Here is a 17,803-nt window from a genome sequence, read left to right on the forward strand (position 1 = left end):
AGGATTAAAAATATTCCCAAATGCGTAAACAATTACCATGACGTTTAAAAAAAAACAAAAAAAACCCCCGAAAATATTTAAAAAATCTCCCTGCTCAGAAGGGAGGTGAGACCACAGATTTCTACCCCTCTCTCCCGACTTCTCATCTACAGCCTGGACAGGTAACATCCTAACACTTCAGACCTTTATTGTCTCTTTTGTTTTTCACCCACAAACGTGTTGGCTATGTGAGAGGGATTAGCCTGAGCCAATAGCCCGAATCTGTTGAGGCATGGTTAATGTTAATCAGATCATCATACAATTATAGTCAATTTAAAACCAGTTTAATGTATTCAGTGTATTCAGCCTAACCAGCATATATTTTTGGAAATTCATGACCACACAGCAGGTGCCCTTTAAAAAAATCAAACCCAAATGACCCTGCATAGCACTTTATGATAAGGAAGCCGTTAATGGGTTTATAAGTTGCAGCACATACTGTTAATGGTTTATCCAATTACTTACGTTAATAGGCTCAGATCAATTACAAACCATTCATGGAAAAAAATTGATTGCCAGATTGTAGAAAACCCCTTTGGCTAGCATTAGTCTTTTCTATTCGTCAATAATGATCTTATAAATTTTGGTAGCCAAATAATAAATGAATACATTCTTAACAAGTTGTTACTAAATGTTGTTCTACATCATCTGAAGCCATTTTCTGGAAGTGGTCACATGGTCCAATCAGGTGTTTTTGCAAACTGACAACCCACGAGTTTTACTTATTAATGGCTCTAAGGTAGAAATCATGAAATGATTGATTAACCATGAATTGATAACCATTAGTTATTCCTTATTCCTTCAGGGTGCCCTATATAAAAGCGTAATGTTACCCAAAAATAAATCAATAAGTAATAAAAAAAACAAGTAACCAACCATTGATAAAATAAATAAAAATAGTAATAGCAATAGCCTGCCTCTTGTCAAATATCAGCAGGGGCTTTTAGTTAACTTTTAGTTAGATCGTTAACGTTAATCGGTATCTTACGTCACTTCCTCCACGTGGTCTCGACTGAAACTCCCGCCCGGAGCAGTCATTTGTCAACACTGTTGTTGAGCTGCTCAGACCGGTGTCTGTTTGTGTCTTTGTGTCCTCTTCACTCTATTTTTTTTTACCAGCATGGCAGCAAATAAAGACGACTCAGACATTGACGATATTCTCGCCAACGAGGAAGAGCTGGAGAAGGCTTTGTGCGTGCTGGCTGGAAGCGACCCAGAAAAATGCTCTTATTCCCGGGTAAGAAAAGCTTCATGCGCCGCAGCCCTGCAGCCATCGCCTTTACCCGCCTACTGTCGCCTCTTCCCCTACTGCAGTTTTGCATTTAGTATTGTGCGCTCATTGTCACCGTGTGTGTCACAAACAAGCAATAGTTTTTTAATTGTAATTTCTCTTAAGCGGCTGGTAGTTTCTGAGGGGCCCTCAAGAGTGAAACTAAGGTGAAATTATAGCCCTGCTGCTTAGTAACGTTATCACTGCAGTATTTGTAGTTTGCTTAAGAATAACGAAGAGCTTCTATAGTGCTTTACTGCATCTCATTAATCACATACTGCGGTATATTTATACCTCCTGTGTTTTTGTTACAGGGCTATGTGAAGAGACAGGCTGTATTTGCCTGCAACACCTGCACTCCCAGTGCTGCAGAGCGTGCGGGGATATGTCTGGCCTGTGCCAATAAATGCCACGACGGACATGACATCTTTGAGCTGTATACCAAAAGGTATATTGTGGGTTCTCACAGTAAACAAATTCTGTCCCACAGTTTGCTTTGTCATCTAAACCCTTTTCTTAATCATTCCAAATTTTCCGATGTAGAAATTTCCGCTGTGATTGTGGGAATAGCAAGTTTGGGGAATTCAAGTGCCAACTAACTCCTGTGAGTCCTCTGGTTTTAATACTACTATTTCTAACAGATTCTGTACCCCCAGCTTGTTTTGCTGTTGACGTTGTGATTGTTGACATTGTTCCATCTCTCCTATTTGCAGGCCAAAGATGAGGGAAATGTTAGAAATCACTACAGTCACAACTTCAATGGCTGCTACTGCACGTGTGACCGGCCATACCCAGACACAGATGACCAGGTAGACCTTTTATTTATTATTATTTTTATCTCTGAGCTCTCATGTGATTTAATTATTTGGATGAAATCGACTGACTGCCACTACACTAAACACCCTTTTTATTATCCAATAGGCCAATGATGAAATGATTCAGTGTGTCATCTGTGAGGATTGGTTTCATAGCAGGGTAAGCTATTAAAACAAATATATTTATTTTAATTTACACTTTATACTATAAATCTTCTTCTTGTTAGGTAGTCATTCTGTTTCTCTTTGACAGCACCTGGGCTGTACTATAGTAGAACCTGAGGAGCTGCAAGAGATGGTGTGTGAAGCCTGCATGAACAAGGCTCCTTTCTTGTGGACATATGCTGCTCACTTTGCAGGTAGCTAATTTGCCTTTGCTGCACCCAGATATCTAACTTTGCATACATTTATCAGTAAAATCCATAGACTCATTTCCCACTTATTCTTTCCCCTTTAAGTACCACATGTGGTCAGCGTAAGTCATCCTGAGGAAGAAGTAGAAGTCTGTGTCGAGGAAGGAGCAGAAAATGAAGATGCTTCTGAGCCCAGTCAAATTAGGGATGTGGAACCGTCCACCAGCGCTGAGCAGACAAAGCAGGAGGTGAGGTGAACAGTGCTTATGATGGCCTCTGCCTGTTTGCATGGGAGTGTCTGCCGAGCAAAAACAGGCAGTGGGGAGTTAAAGTGAATAAGAAGTCCTAAAGACATGTCGCATTTACATCATATGGGATGGCTGGTAGAGACAGGAAAGATTCTCATGTTAACGATATGACTACGTATTACTAGGGCTGGGCGATATGGCCAAAAATGTTATCACGATAAAAAAATTACATATCATTCAATATCAATAATTATCATGATAAATGTCAAATCATTATTTCTTTCAAGTTTAAAGGCTGATTTTTGCCCCTGAATGATAATTGAAGGGCCAGATGGTTAATTGTGTGGTTAAACTTTTCTTAATGGTCAGAACATGACAAACACTTGATGCCAAACAGTGGATCACTTTACATATCTGAGCTAGAATATTCAAAACAATTATGATAAAATCTTTTTTCAAAAAATGTTATTAGGAAATCTACTTGCATCACTTTTCCTCAACAAAATAAATATTAATATAAAAATCAAGTGCTAATTCGTTCGTGATTCTAATGAATTAAATCAAATATTTGACAATATATTGAACATTTGTTATTGAGGAAAATTATATTGCGATAATTATCATTATTGTTTTATTGCCCAGCCCTACGTATGACTGGAGTTGGTTGTGTGAGTTAAAAGTTGTTGTTGGCTAACATGAGGTGTCCATGTTTGTTTGGCTCTCTGGAACTTCTATGTTATTAAGTCAAATGTATCGGAGCTTTCAGAAATATCTGAACTTCCGAGTTGCAATTGCAACTTGATGTCGACAAGTTGGAAGCTTGTATGTATGATAACTCCTATCTGACATGATGTCATTATCCTGTACCACCATTCATTTAACTTGTCTTGAAGCTATAACCTTTTATAGGCAAAAAAAGTAGTACATAGTAGTACATATGGGGATGTTTTGCAGATATAGGCAAAAAGGACATGTTTGTAAACTCTTTGCAGTTTTACTTCCGTTTGTTACTGGGCATTATCCCTATGTAAATAAACACTCAAATACTGTACATTCGGTCCCCTTTTCTAACCAATCCCTTGCTGCTAGCTCTTTATTTCACAGCTTAACTCCAAATGAAATCACAATCACAGTTGTGGAGGGCTTCTATGTTATAGCGGAGGGTATACATAAACAGTTAAACTATCAGAAGCACTCAACGTACTACTGTTAGTAGGAAACATCTGTCAGCATGAATGCAGATACACACCGTGCTCACTCAGTCTTTGTTAGTTTATTTACATCGGGATAATGCCCAGTTCATCGTACACATTCCCTCTGTGGCAGCTGGTGTATTTTGTTGCCACAAGATGGGGCTGGAGGGCAATGAGCAGCTTATAGAGCAGACTCCAGCTCCTGTTAACATGCTTTCCCCTCCTCTGGGTAATTAGAGGAGAAATGACCCATGAGGCACTGCTTCTCCCTGCTCTGTAGACGGCTTTGGCCAGGCTTCACAGGACAGCTTACTGTAAACTGCCAATTTTCATCGCCTAATCATCTCATCGTGCCAGTTGCCTTGAGACCTCTCTGGATAAATCTGCAGGGCTGGACGCGGAGATCTTTTTACAAAGTCCAGGTGTTATGAGCCTGCGCCTCCTGCCAGTTTAACACAGTAACACAACCCATCCTCTGTTGTTATGTGTATCTTAGGAAGCAGCAAACAGGAGTTCCCCTTGCAAACGGACGCACGAGGAAATGAGAGGCAGTCCTGTGAAGGCCACAACCAAAACTGCAACGTGCAGGCTGAAGGAGTTGCAGGCCCAGGGGCTGGAGAGGCTGAGACAGGGAGCGGTGTTCTGGCCTTACAGTTGGCGCTCCGAGCTCTGCACCTGCACAAGCTGCAAGGTAGACCACAAATACTAGCTCTCATATTATAATGTATGGTTTGGCAAAGGGCACAAGACAGCTACTTTGCAGGTGTTGGCTCTGCATGTGATCCAGGTTCATGTAACAGTGTAATGAAGTACTAAGGCACATTTTTTTTAAATGCATGGTTCTCAACTGTGTGTTGCATACACAGAAAGCCTATGTGGCTGCTGAGGTGCAGTTTCTAATGGATCAGTCCGATACCATTCTGGCCTATGAGAACAAAGGCCTAGAAGAGCCGTTTGGGCAGCACCCATTGATGGCACTGACAAACTCAATGGACCGTGTACAGCAGCTGGAGGTCATTTACGGTGAGCATGATGTGCGGTCAGTTTTCCTCCAAGGATGTAATCGTGAAATTTACAGGAGAGGCAATTGATTGAGACTAATTAATCGTGTTTCCCCCTTCAGGTTTCAACGAGCTGACAACTTCAATCACTGCATTTTTAGACCAGTGTGTTGCTGAAGGAAAGGTGAGAAATAGATGTCTATGTGCAAATATGGTCAGGACAGCTGGAATTAAACATAACAAGACCAACACCTATGCGTTTTTTGATCCATTTGTATTTACTCACCGTAATGTTTTCCCTTGATCCAAATCCCAAACCTGAACCGTTCCTTCTCTGTCTCTATCAGATGGTCACAGTCGAAGCTGTACATCAGTTCTTCGAGGAGCTGCGTGCTAGAAAGAGACGCAGAACCAATGCAGGATACCAGTAAGGAGGAGGCCACCCTACAGTCATATGCCTGGTTCATATGGTGCTTTGAATGTATGTGTCACTTGGAAGATGACACTTATTTTCTCTGTTGAATAAAGGGGTCTTGCTGCAACCAATGTTATCCGAACAATTAGTGCAAAGAGTACTGACTTGCAGTTACTATTGTAAAGTGTTACTTGTAGGGTGACGGGTTGTTAGTTTTGGGGTTAGTGTTTCATGTCCAATGTCTTTGTTGATTTATAATGATGCCTTAACTTTGAAGCTCATAATTAAAGATTACTTGAAACATTTATGAAGAAAATAAATTTTGCTGCAGCCCTGTATGCTTTAAAAAGATGACGTTGTCTATAATGTGTACTTCCCGTGTCCAGTATGTCACTTTGACTGCACTAAATGCCAGTGTGTTTACATTTAAGAGTTTTTCTGATAGCAACCAGTTAAGACGAACTTGTTTGTAAAAGTGGTGTCAATAAATATCAGTTTTATGTGGATTCATGCTCCATATGTTTCAAGTGCACAAAACAACCCAATGAGATCAAATGAATTCCGTAATATCAAACCAGTTTATTTTGAGGATGCCCAAGTTAACCACTGTTATGCACCTTTTGAGGTGACAGTAGAAAAATAGATTCAGTGAAACTAAATGCAACTTAATATCAATCTACAAACATGTTTTCTATGATACCGTACAAGTACAATGTACCTGTTCAACACAAGCAATCACACATTTCAGATGGTTCCGTTTCAAAAGGTGCTAAATAACACTATGTACACAAAACAAGCTACATGAGATTTCAAAGGAGTATTTGATGCAGGCTGGTAAGCTGGTAGAAAAGAGCTTGCATAGACATCAAAGTCACTTCTCCAATAAAAGCCCGGCCGCAGGCGGGGGAAGGCACTGACTTGTCTACAGCAAAGAGCAAAACAAGGACTTTTATTCAATGGTACATTGTCCAGGAAAATAAAACAACTACCCAAACATGAACATGGGGAGGAATCTGGAGTTTTGCATTTTTTCCCCATGAAGCAACCTAGATGGAAAAATTATTTTTCTGCTTGGCAACTTCATCACTGCTAAGCTGAGCGCTAATGTCTTCAGATCCTTCTCATATTCCTGTTGCTTTAAAAGTAAAGGAAAATAGGGGCGGGGGGGACATCTCTACAAACATGGTAATCCACAACACCTACAACATTGAACAAACTGCCCTAATGCATAACATTTAAGAACAAAATAGATTCTGAGACACAATCTTTATGTTTTATACCACACATTCTTAGTGAGATTTCAGGACAAAGACAAGTACACAGTGTTGTCCACTACAGTAAAAACACAAACCTTCAACAACCACTAAAATGTGATAGAAACCATTAAAAATTCATCAGAACATGTGGAACTCAATTCATTATATACAATTTCCATTGGAGATATGAGCCAGCAATCGCCAACTTCTCTTCAATATAAGATTCCTTTTGTTCAAAATTCATTTGTTCCTTTTCCCTTCAGCTAACAGACAGGTGGCTCCTACAGTGCAACGATACTTGTATGTGAGGTTGTATGCCAGCTGTTGGCTGTAACAGGCTTTTGTGTGTGTGTACTCGCAGGGTTCTGGAGCTACAGACGCTGTGGCTCTTTAACAGTATATTTAACAGTAACAACGCTGGAGGTGCAGGTCCACAATCTCCCATGAGGTGGTGAGATGGAGGCCAGATGTATGTACATGGTTTTGGTGAACAGAACAGTCAAATAAGCAATTAACGGGTTGCGATATAATGACATCATTTAATTGAAGGTAGCTAAAACTGAATATTCCAAGCACTGGTTAAGGCTTTAGATTTGATTAATTGATGCTACTGAATTAAAAACAGAACAAGAGGGAACTCCAGCACCCTGACCACCGTACTCCGTGCCAAAATACTCTGATATGTACAAACAGACCTGACTAAAGATGGAAGCATACAGTACAGAGATTGTCTAAACACCTGTGTGTACTAAAGTTATCCTCACACACAGAAACACCTGTTCCAGCTGAAAAACTAACACACCCCCAGCACTTCGTCAGTTGTCATGGCACCCCTATATTTCCGCATCAGTAATGAACCTGCCCGCGATACTCCTGTCTGCCTCTAAGCTAGACACTGAGAGGCTGTGATAGTTAAAGCCTGACACAATGATCAGACTGGGTTACAGGAGAATGGAGCTCTGATGACCTACTTCCTGTCAGGTCCAATTCCTGCTTTTGTGGCCTGTCCCTCAGCACTGCAGAACCAGGGCCAGGAGGAGGGAAACTAGTAAGGTGGGTTGCTATAGGCATGCTACAGGAAAAAATGGAAATACAAGTCAAGGGAGGAAAAGAACACATCCCGAAGAATTTACATATGATTTTTATCATAATACTGTCTGTCCCACATTGGGTGCCATTGTTTGCTTGTGTAAATTAAGATTCTTATCCTGCCATCTCCTCATTACTTGCTGAAAATAACAGAGACAACAGAACCAATGAAAAGAAAGTCTTAAAACATCAGTTCATAACTGAGCTACATCTAGTGTTGTGACCTCCTCATGCAGGATTCACACAGCATAGAGCAAACCTCTTTCTTTACAATCAAACTCAAGAGACCAATCCATCCCAGTAGAGCCTGAGTCATCCTCTAAACCAGCAGGACTTGGGCTTGCGGAGATCAATTACAAGCATCGCCAATTAACCTACATCTCTTACTCTTCCCATACTCTTGACTGTGTGATGGATAGCACAGTGTGATAGAGGTAGGACAAAAGGAGAGATCCTATAAATAGCAACCATCGACCACCCCTTTTCCCTGCTCCTCTCAAACACACACACACACACATATACACAGGCACACATTTAGTGCTTTGCCATCCATTGTGATGGCCACTCATCACGCTTTCCCTTTTCTTAACTCAACCTTTGGCCCTCAACTGGGGTTAAAGTGCAGATTTCTTATAAGGGTAGTCAGGCTTGCTGGGTGACCTGCGGTCTCTGGTGATCTCTTCGCTGACACTGTTCCTGTGAGGCTGCTGGAGGGGCCCCAGGCCTGATGATTCTCCAGCTAGAACCATCTCCTCTGGGGCATCTCTAGTTCCTGTGTGCCTCTCCTCATAGTTGTCCATGTTCCCACTGGGAGACCGTAAATGACCCAAGCCATGAGTCAGGTCTGTCTCATTTGATCGCCCCCTTGGTGTGTGTCCCATTCTAGGCTGGGCCCCAGAGGGGCTGGCAAGGACTCCATCATGCCTCTGAGAGGTCATGCTGAGTACATCCAGACGTAGTGAGTCTGGGGCAGTTCGTCCCTGCAAGTGACCTTGGGACTGAGAGTCAGAAATGTAGGGGGGTGGATAAGAGCTGGAGGGGGTGCAGCTGTGACTGTAGAGGTCTGGTCCTGAAAAGGAGGGCAGAGGGTGAGCAGAGGTCGGGGTTGCAGGTCGGCAGGAGAAGTCATACAGGTCAGGGAACTCGGCTTGAGCCTCCAGCTTGGGTTCGGGAGCGTGTCTCTTGCAGGAGTGACCATGCCCAGGACCGTGGCCATGGCTGAGGCGGGAGGAAGGGCAGGGCCCATGGGGTAGATGGCGGCCTGAGGGGCCCATTGGGCTGTGAGGGCTTTCCCTGTCCATCTCTGCCATGTGCTGCTCCCTTAGGGACATCACCGACACACCCAGTGCAATGTCAGGCATGAACTCCCTTATAACAGGCTCCATGCCCATCTGCATCGGAAAACAGATAAAAAATGTGTGACATTACCTGACAGTTGAGCTACTCATGATCCCAGGCACAAACCATAAAGCCGCATTTGAATAAACACAAATGTAGCACAAGGACTCTAGGAAGTAACACACACACTCACCGCTTGCCGGTCTGAGAGCAAAACTCGGCCCATAGCTTGCGGGTTGGTACAGTCTGGGGGCTGGGGCCTGGGCACAGAGGAGTAGTCTGAGCTGCCATGCTTGGCGGCTGCATGGCGCTGGATCAAGGTGCGGTTGCAGGGGTAGGAGAAGGAACGGGTGGGGGTGGGCATGGGTACACGGGGTCGCCAGGCACCCTTGAGCTGAGCATGGCTGGGTGTGGCAGGTGGGTGGTAGGGGGGAGGTGGAGGAGGTAAAGGAGGGTGGAAGCCTACTACCCCTTCCAGCTCTGTGAACATGCTATCCATGGCTGGGCTGCTGTTTACCCGACACCGACCCACCTGGCGCAGAGCCAGAATTGGACTCTCATCTCCGAACCGTTCATCGGGGAAGAACTTGTATGGGTTCTGAAACAACAAAAAAGGAGTTCAACAAATCTATATCCGTAGTCGTGATGCCAAAGCAAACCCTATTTTAAAAGTTCTTCTTAAGATTTATCTGCCTGGGTTCAAGGTTGCGTCTGCTGCGTTACTGAGGTCTGTGTGGCCCCAGCCGTAGGCCCTGGTTTGTCCTGTCTAACCTTGGAGACAAACTCTGCTGTCTGCTAACCTGCAGTAGCTCAGTGGCGCCGTCTGCCAGACCAAACTCCCTCAGCACCCGCAGCTGTAGCTCATAGCTGACGGTGGCTCCTTCACCACAGTTGAGGGCATAAGCTCTCTGGACCTGCTCTGTGTGTCTCAGTTCCTGCAGCCTCCGGATCATCTCCTTTACGACCGACAGCTGCGGCACTGAAAGATGAACACAATACAAACATGTACATCAATGGATTTTTATATTCATATTAATATAATAGCCTGATCATTTTTTGATTCAGAATTTTTTTTTTGGCCCACCTGGAATTTCATTGGCCACAACCGATGGTGCCGTGGTTGAGTTGCTTGCCATTTGCTGGTGGCTGATCATGTGACAGCACTGAGGCACAGCATTGTTGACCATATAGAGTGTGTCTGGTACGTTGGACATGCGCACTAATCGCAAACGCACCAGGTCTGTCTGCTCCACCATCATTTCATCAAGCACAGACTAAGGACAGGTAGACGAGATAGGGCAAGTTAGACCAGAACTTCTAAAAAATACAAGTCCTATGTGCAACTCAAGGACACTGAGAGGGTTTGCAAATTAGTTCCACTTGATTGACACTTCATCTAATAATGACTCTCTCTGGTCTAGGGATATGTTCATAAATATTCATGGCCCTGGGAAGGCCTATGAGTTATTAGGAAAAGTGTGCAAATGGACATAAATTGAATTTCATTCAAGATGATGGAGGCAACTATAAAAAAAATGGTGAGTATGCATAGCAACATCCAGGCATGGATTATTTTAGCATGTCTGAGCTATGAACAGGTCCACAAATTTCCCCAAGGCTCTTTGATGATAGCTATATGGGGCACAAATAATCCACTTCTTCCTGTGTTGTCTGGAAGCGGCATTAATCAGAAGTGAATGAACCTTACCTTAGCCTCCTCCACGTATGGAGAGAAGAGGCGGGGACGCACATAGATGCCAGCGTTTTTCTGCCGTAACCACGCATTGGCTTTTCCCCCTTCAGCTGTGGGCAGCATGTCTGAAGGAGGGGTGCTTATCAGACCCCTTTTAAGCTGTGAACAGGGTGAAGAATGTGGCTCAATGCTCAGTTTATGATAGTCATAATGACTCAGGTGCACACTCATACGCACACAGAAAAAGCAGACATGGAGTACTGACCGCGTCAGAGAGGACGTCACTGTTGGAAGGTAAGATGTGCTCAGTCCGGATGAAGGGCAAGAGGGGAGACAGGATCTCCTTTAGCTCCTCCACATCCAGGTCTCTCCTTTCACTCCCCTCTTGTTTACGCTGTGGGCTGTCCCGCTCAACAGATTGGGCTCTAGGTAAATGAGGACAGGAATAGCCATTAGCCGCCTTTTAATATAATGCATATAACCATGACTATTTATGTAACTATGATTATGCTTTTAATTTAACCTGCTGGCTATTTTTCACATAATTCAGGTGAGCTCAGTTTAACAAATTATGGATAAATAATGCCTTGCCTGCTGTGTGGTTCAGCTTCCAAAAGCAGGTTGCTAGCCGTTACAATACGAGGACTAACAACCTTGACCACAGACCCTACAGAAAACAATTGCTTACTGGGTCAGAACACACAATGACATGACCAATCACTTATGAGGCCACTTCCTGTTGACTTGGGTAAAGTTTGGCTATTTTTTGTATTGCTTTTAATTGTATTTGGGGGGCTCTGGTAAGTGGGTAATTTCCTCAGAGCCATTAGGGGGCTGCTCAAAGGGTAATTATAGTGTGTATTATCTTACCCCTGTCTGCCATCCTCTTAATAAGCTGCTGCTCGCCCCACTTAACAACATACTTGAGAATGTCCTGTTCACTCGCCTGTGAATAAGACCAAGGTACAGAGAAAAAGAAAGACATTTTGTGTGTGTGTGTGTGTGTGTGAGAGAGAGAGTGAGAGAGAGAGAGAGAGAGAGAGAGATTATTAGGACATGGTTAAACATTGTCAAGAACAAAACTGGGAACCTATTAAATGAGGGTAAGCTGAAAATGCAATATGTTCCCGGCAAAGCTCAGGCTTGTTTTGTTTGTTTGTGTAGTTGAATTACAACACTTCACCTCAACCATCTGGTCTAATGCCCAAGTAGCTTGGCTGTGCAGATGACAGCTCAGCTTTGATTAGGTTCTGGGGTTGAAGGCATTTCCCTCCAGGGAAGAGACAATTCTGGAGACCCTGTGTGTCGTCGGGTGTGTATATGCGTATGGTGTGTGACCGAGGCAGAGATTGTGTAATGCATCTGTGTGTGTGTGTGTGTATGTGTTTACTGTATTTTCACCAAGCAATCATTGTGAACATGTCAGACACCCATTACTGAAGCTCCACACCAGAAAACGTATCTTCCACATTGTCAGATGTCATGGAGAGTGACAGGTAACGTTCTGTGTCCTTACCTGTAGGTAGTCAGACTGAATTGCGCTGAGAAGGTGCTCCTTGCTAAGCTCGTAGAGAACATCTGAGGTGACAACCTGACTGAACTCCTCGCAGAGGAAGTGCATGGCCTGCCTGTGGACCCATTTGGAGCCATAAGGCTGGGAGCTCCACTTCAAGATGGGGACGAGCGAGTCCAGAGACAGGCTTTCCACAACGATGTCCTCACAGCCTGGGACAGCCAATGAGAGAGACAAGTAATTTAAATTGACAGTCAATCACGTCTCTTTATGGGCACAAGTGTATCATATTCCAAATACAATTACAGATATTCAGGCCAGCAATACTTAACAAAAGCTAGTAGAAAATAAATTCAATTGAAAATTATTCAACTGAACGATTATTAGAATACAAGCAGTAATTCTGCAGGCACTGCCAGACCATCAGTAGTTTTGACTCGTATTCACTGACCCAGGGAGTCTCCCTCTAGTAGCCCCCACATCCTCCTTGCTGCGTTTCCTAAATCAGAGCACATACCAGAACAGCAGGCAGTGGTTTAACTCTGTAACACACCAACCCACAGAAATGCCTTTGATACCTTGATGTGTTTCAGTCTCAAGCTGCCTCCTCTTAACCGTGATGAGTAAACATAGCAGCCAAAGGAAATGTGCTGTCGATGCAAGAGCACACACACTTTGCAAATGTGTACACACTTGTGTGCATAATTCCAAAATGCATTAAAAATCCACAGAAGGCTTAGGGAATTATGTACCTGCTGCTCTAGCCATTAAAAAAAAAGAAAAAAAAAAGATCTACGTTTTGAAAATTCAGCCTGGCACTCAAACTCATGCTTATTCTAAGAGGGATCCATTTAGGCAGAATTAAACACCCTAACATCCACTTAGACTAACATATGATTGGTTAGGTCAAGCATCTATGCCAAACCCCAACATACCAGAGTGCCAGAGGCCCTTATTCTCAGCCTTTCTATGATCAATAATGTTTAATACAAAACGGACATCCATGGAGATACAGCCAGACTGACTGACGACCAGTTAGTGCTGCTCTGATCTGAAACACAAGCTTGTGCCAACTTCCTCATTCCAGGCAGTTCTGTCCATCAGTTCATGGTTGGGCCAGTAGCCTCGCTCCTCAGGGAAACTCTTATCTTAAACTAGAAGATCTAAGCTGCCCTTCCTCCACAAACTACCACTTTGAACATACACTCTTGGAAACTGGACACCAGACTTCAGAGTGATGGCTCCAGTGATGCTTTCGCTTTTGAATCTGATGCCTCATATCCGTCCAAGCACAAATTGTTAAGATGAACACACACGCGAACACGAACACACACACACACGATGCATTTTTCCTTCTGGGGCTTCTGTAGTTATAATAGCGAGTTACAGAAATGCAAAGCAGACACCCACAGTGTTTTAAACGAAGGGTGAAAATCCTGCATCGTTAAGTAGACTGATGTAGATGAAATGTGGACCCAGGCACTTTGCCTTTTTTATCTGCTATAAAACTGACTCGAAGAGGGAATGGATTCTCAACATCTGTGCCTCCATCTCCACCACTCGTCCCTGTGCTGTCTGTCTTCTAGAAAGTGCTTTTGCTCATGTCAGTCTTTCACCTTTGCTTCTTTGCAAATGCAGACACACAGGCACACACGGCACGAAGGCAGACAATTCCCCACTTGCGACCAGTGGCACAGGAAAGCAAACAGCTCTGCTCTGTTAGCCCATTAGAATTCACAGCAACAGCCAGTCTTTTAAAACGTAGCACTTTTATTATGAGCTGGAGATTAGAATCAGCATTATATCTAATACTAACCTGCCTCCCCTTCTCTCCATGGGTGATACACCACATTCACTGGAGCTCATCTTACTGACAAGAATATCAACACGACAGCAGTAACAGCAACATCCCGCCCTGCACTACACCAACTTATGCACATTTTGTGCATTTTGTCTCGCTGTTATTTGGAGCTCTGTTTATGGATCACACAGTCTCCAAAGCCACTTAAAGCATCAACTGCACTCAATAGGCCTGTAAACAAGTCTGTGGATGTAAATGATGTCTGATGATCACTTAAGGACTGGGACTTCAGATGACACACTCCAAAACACAGGATAGGGCAGTGAAAGAACTGGTCAGTCAGTGAGCGTGGAGGAAGAAGAGGCACTTCAGTGCACACACACTGAAACCACACCAACAATTATCTCTGTGGTGCACTTGAAAAATTAATAAGGCTTTTAATATTGGTTGCTATCTGAGTGAGATGGAGTCATAAAGGGATACACATCTTGAGAATTAATAAGGAGGAATGACAGAGAGCTCAACTGCTCCACAAAAACCTCCAAGGGCCAAAACTTCCCCCAGTCAGAGGGTAGCAGTTAAGGGCAAGATAGCCCGCTCATCTGTCACACTATCTCCATATGAAACTCCTGACATAAGCCTCTCTGCTGCCTCCTGAAGAGACGAGGCAGCTACTGAAGACTCCAGCGGTGGGATGGACACATTTTTCATTTCATGATCAACTCACAGATGCCAGGATGATTTGACACTTTTTGGAGTGTGTAAGGCCAAAATTTAAATAAAGGGGTCTCCAAAAGGGTAATAACAGGAAATTAGAACATAGAAGAAGATAACTTGAATAAAATGACGCCGGGTCAACCTTGACCATCTCACCACATTCCATATTGAGGTTTCATGGGAACTGATTAGAGCGGTGCAGCACAGTGGGAGAGAGGAGAGGGGATAAAAATACCCTCGAGAAGGTTGTTGGAGGGGGGAGGGGAAGGAAGAGGACGTGATGTTGTGTGGGGATGACACCATTTGCCTGCTCATCGGCTTAAGCTGCCAGAGTGACCCTCGTAGTAGGTTCGTGTAGGTGGAAAGGAAACACTAGAGATGGAGGATGGGAGGTGGATTTCTAACCAGCTGTGTGTATGGTGTTTGTGTACAGTGCTATATGGATCACTGCACAGGTCTTAAAAAAGTGATTGCTCCATTGCCCTTCAATCAATTAAACAGCTGCCCATAACTAATCCTGTGCTTTTGAAAGATTTTCTACAAGCATGTTTACTTTTATAGAGTGCATTGTATTGCAGAAATGTCTTACTGTATGTCGTTCGCACAGCTTCCCCTTTGGACAGCTTTTTTTTTTTTTTTTATCATTTTCAAGCTTCAATAGACAAACATCCACACCCATTGAGATTGTACCATATACTAAATTAGTATCAATACTGGAGTGTGAGTTTACACAAAAATACCTTGTAAAGGGCTGCAATATCGGCTTACTGGTGAATCTATACATTTACAGTGAATTCAAGTTTGGAAGTTTTATATATCCATGTGTTAGCACAGCAAACACAGAGGCTAAAACACCTCTGAGGATGTGTGTGTCTGCAGCTGCTTCACAGTAAAAGCCACAGAGAATTTGATGAAAGCAAGGCATAAGGCAAGGAGGTGTCACTGGAGGGCTTTTACTGTAAGACAGCTTCACTGAAGTGTTTTGAGTTACAACAAAGTATACTGAGTGCATTTTGAATATGCTGAATATCATTGTAACTTAAACTGAAAATAACACTGTTTTGATTTCATTACACAGCTTTAGGCAGTGAAATTATGAAAGTGTGCTTAAATCGTCATCTCATACCACCATTCAATATTTCACAAACTAATTTGCATCATTGTGGCTTTATGAAAGATAAGATGGATATAGGATATGATAACTGAATGTCTGGTCTGCTGACTTTACCCAGCAGTATGTTTTTCTGTATAAAGTCGCTGAAAAGACACAGAACTCGTCTTCTGGATTTTTCCACCCACGATTCCGTTTCCAGCAGCAGGTGCTCTGCATGTGGAGAAGGCTTGTCAATGACATAGCCTATCAAAACGAAACCAATGTGGTAGCTAACGAATGACATCTGCACTGGTGTGTTCACTGTTGCTTTACCTCGTCCTTGCTTGGGAAATATCTTATAACAGAGAACATCTCTCTCTGTGTTTCTCTGCAAAATGCTAAAATGGGTCACCATTTATACCTGGGCAGCCGTTAATATGGGCAAGTAAAGTCTAAATGTGGGAAACACTGCTGTTAAGTCATACAACTCTCTGGATCCACACAGTCAATGCAGGCAGGCCAAATGCATAGACTGCTTCAAGTATTGCATATTGCAAAGGATGAAGAGGAGTTTTGTTTGGTGTGTGTTCAAAGTGGACAGTGTTAGAGGAGGTTAGAGTGATAAAATGACTGCCTCATGTCAAACCATGGTTGTAACCTTTGACATGTTACTGGGGTCATTCTGTCAAGACTTTAGGGTTGCAACGGTATTAGATTTTCACAGTATGATAACAGTATACAAAATATCACGGTAACACAATGTTATTATAGTTTTTTGGTTGAACACTCACTTAATTATAATATTCTGCACAGGAAGACACAAAGCTTCATATATATTATAAGAACACTAATAAGGTAGAATTAAATATATAATACAGCAGATAAGCAAATGTAGATGGCATATCACGGTATACCGTGAAACCAGCTACTGCTGCAAGTCACACAGTGTCATCTGAGTAATGATAGATCTGTGACGAGCTGTTGACAGAAGCTCAGATGTGCTGCATGTTCAGAACGTAAGCTGTCTGCTCCTGGAGACACAAACAAACCCTCCAGCCTATATCTATCTGTCACGGGCAGCTCGCACACCCATCATAGTCAACAAGCTGTTTAACAATAGCCTGATCTGCACAGCCATATTGCACATATGCCAACACGCACAATGTAGTTTTAAGGAAAGGGTGAATATTAAAGTAGGCCAATATCTTGCAAGACTAATTCACAAAAGCCGCACTAATTCTGACAGTCCAGACGGAGAATTAACATTGGAATTCATGGTGAAGGCTATTTAACTACATTATAACAGTTGGTATTAGGGCTGAATGATTAATTGCATATGCGATTTTATCGCGATATGATGAAACGGGATTTTCTAATCACAAAGGCTACGATTACACTCACATGACACGCGAGAGTAAACCAGTCTGCAGAGGAAGCATCAACTTCGCACATTACAACTTGTTGTTGTATAATGGCATTAAGCTTGACAGAAGATGACACTACAGAAACTTTGTATCACACAGAGAATGAAATTAGCCACCGAGTAACTTGTTGGTGGGTGAAATTGTCGGGCCATCTGCTGCTTGACAGATAGAAAAAATGCACAAAGAAAGACACATGTAGTAAGGTAAGCGTATTGTGGCGATCGACGTCTGCTTCACACATACAGCCACCAGTCAGCTCAGGAAATATCTGTGAAATGGCGTTTCAAACCCAACGCACAAGTCCAATAGAGTTCTCATAATCTCTTTTTTTTTACTCCTCAATGTGGCCCTAATACTCCGTCGTACTTATCTGAAGATATAATATCATTATTTAAAGCCAGTATGAGAGAAGAAATATATGCACTGAAAAAAAAAAAAAAAAATCCCTTTTATGGTTAAAGGTCAATCTGATAGTATGTCTTCATATAGATTTACGGTCATATTGCGAAGCTATAATGATGCACCGCTAAGTATGGATATATATA

General features: G+C 42.9%; 2 protein-coding genes across 2 annotated transcripts in view; one reads left to right on the plus strand and one right to left on the minus strand.

The window, feature by feature from the left end:
- The first annotated feature begins 1,090 nt into the window (after positions 1-1,090).
- Positions 1,091-5,840, plus strand: LOC119910955 (putative E3 ubiquitin-protein ligase UBR7). Its single transcript, XM_038729823.1, has 11 exons — positions 1,091-1,276; positions 1,624-1,757; positions 1,853-1,913; positions 2,023-2,118; positions 2,231-2,284; positions 2,378-2,483; positions 2,583-2,725; positions 4,415-4,609; positions 4,785-4,941; positions 5,042-5,103; positions 5,267-5,840. Exons 1-11 carry the CDS (start codon positions 1,160-1,162, stop codon positions 5,348-5,350), a joined length of 1,209 nt encoding a protein of 402 aa, XP_038585751.1. The 5' UTR covers positions 1,091-1,159; the 3' UTR covers positions 5,351-5,840.
- A 49-nt stretch (positions 5,841-5,889) lies between these two features.
- LOC119910184 (BTB/POZ domain-containing protein 7-like) overlaps positions 5,890-17,803 on the minus strand; it is a 24,905-nt gene continuing 12,991 nt past the window's right edge. Inside the window, 9 exon segments of the mRNA XM_038728626.1 lie at positions 5,890-9,070; positions 9,211-9,615; positions 9,818-9,996; positions 10,102-10,291; positions 10,726-10,869; positions 10,976-11,085; positions 11,088-11,135; positions 11,581-11,656; positions 12,227-12,435. Of these exon segments, the coding sequence (XP_038584554.1) occupies positions 8,294-9,070; positions 9,211-9,615; positions 9,818-9,996; positions 10,102-10,291; positions 10,726-10,869; positions 10,976-11,085; positions 11,088-11,135; positions 11,581-11,656; positions 12,227-12,435 (2,138 nt within the window). The 3' untranslated portion in view covers positions 5,890-8,293.

The sequence above is a fragment of the Micropterus salmoides genome, unplaced genomic scaffold (assembly GCF_014851395.1).
Source record: "Micropterus salmoides isolate LMB-PRFRI ecotype aquatic unplaced genomic scaffold, ASM1485139v1 Ms_hic_scaffold_19, whole genome shotgun sequence".
Classification (NCBI taxonomy): domain Eukaryota; kingdom Metazoa; phylum Chordata; class Actinopteri; order Centrarchiformes; family Centrarchidae; genus Micropterus; species Micropterus salmoides.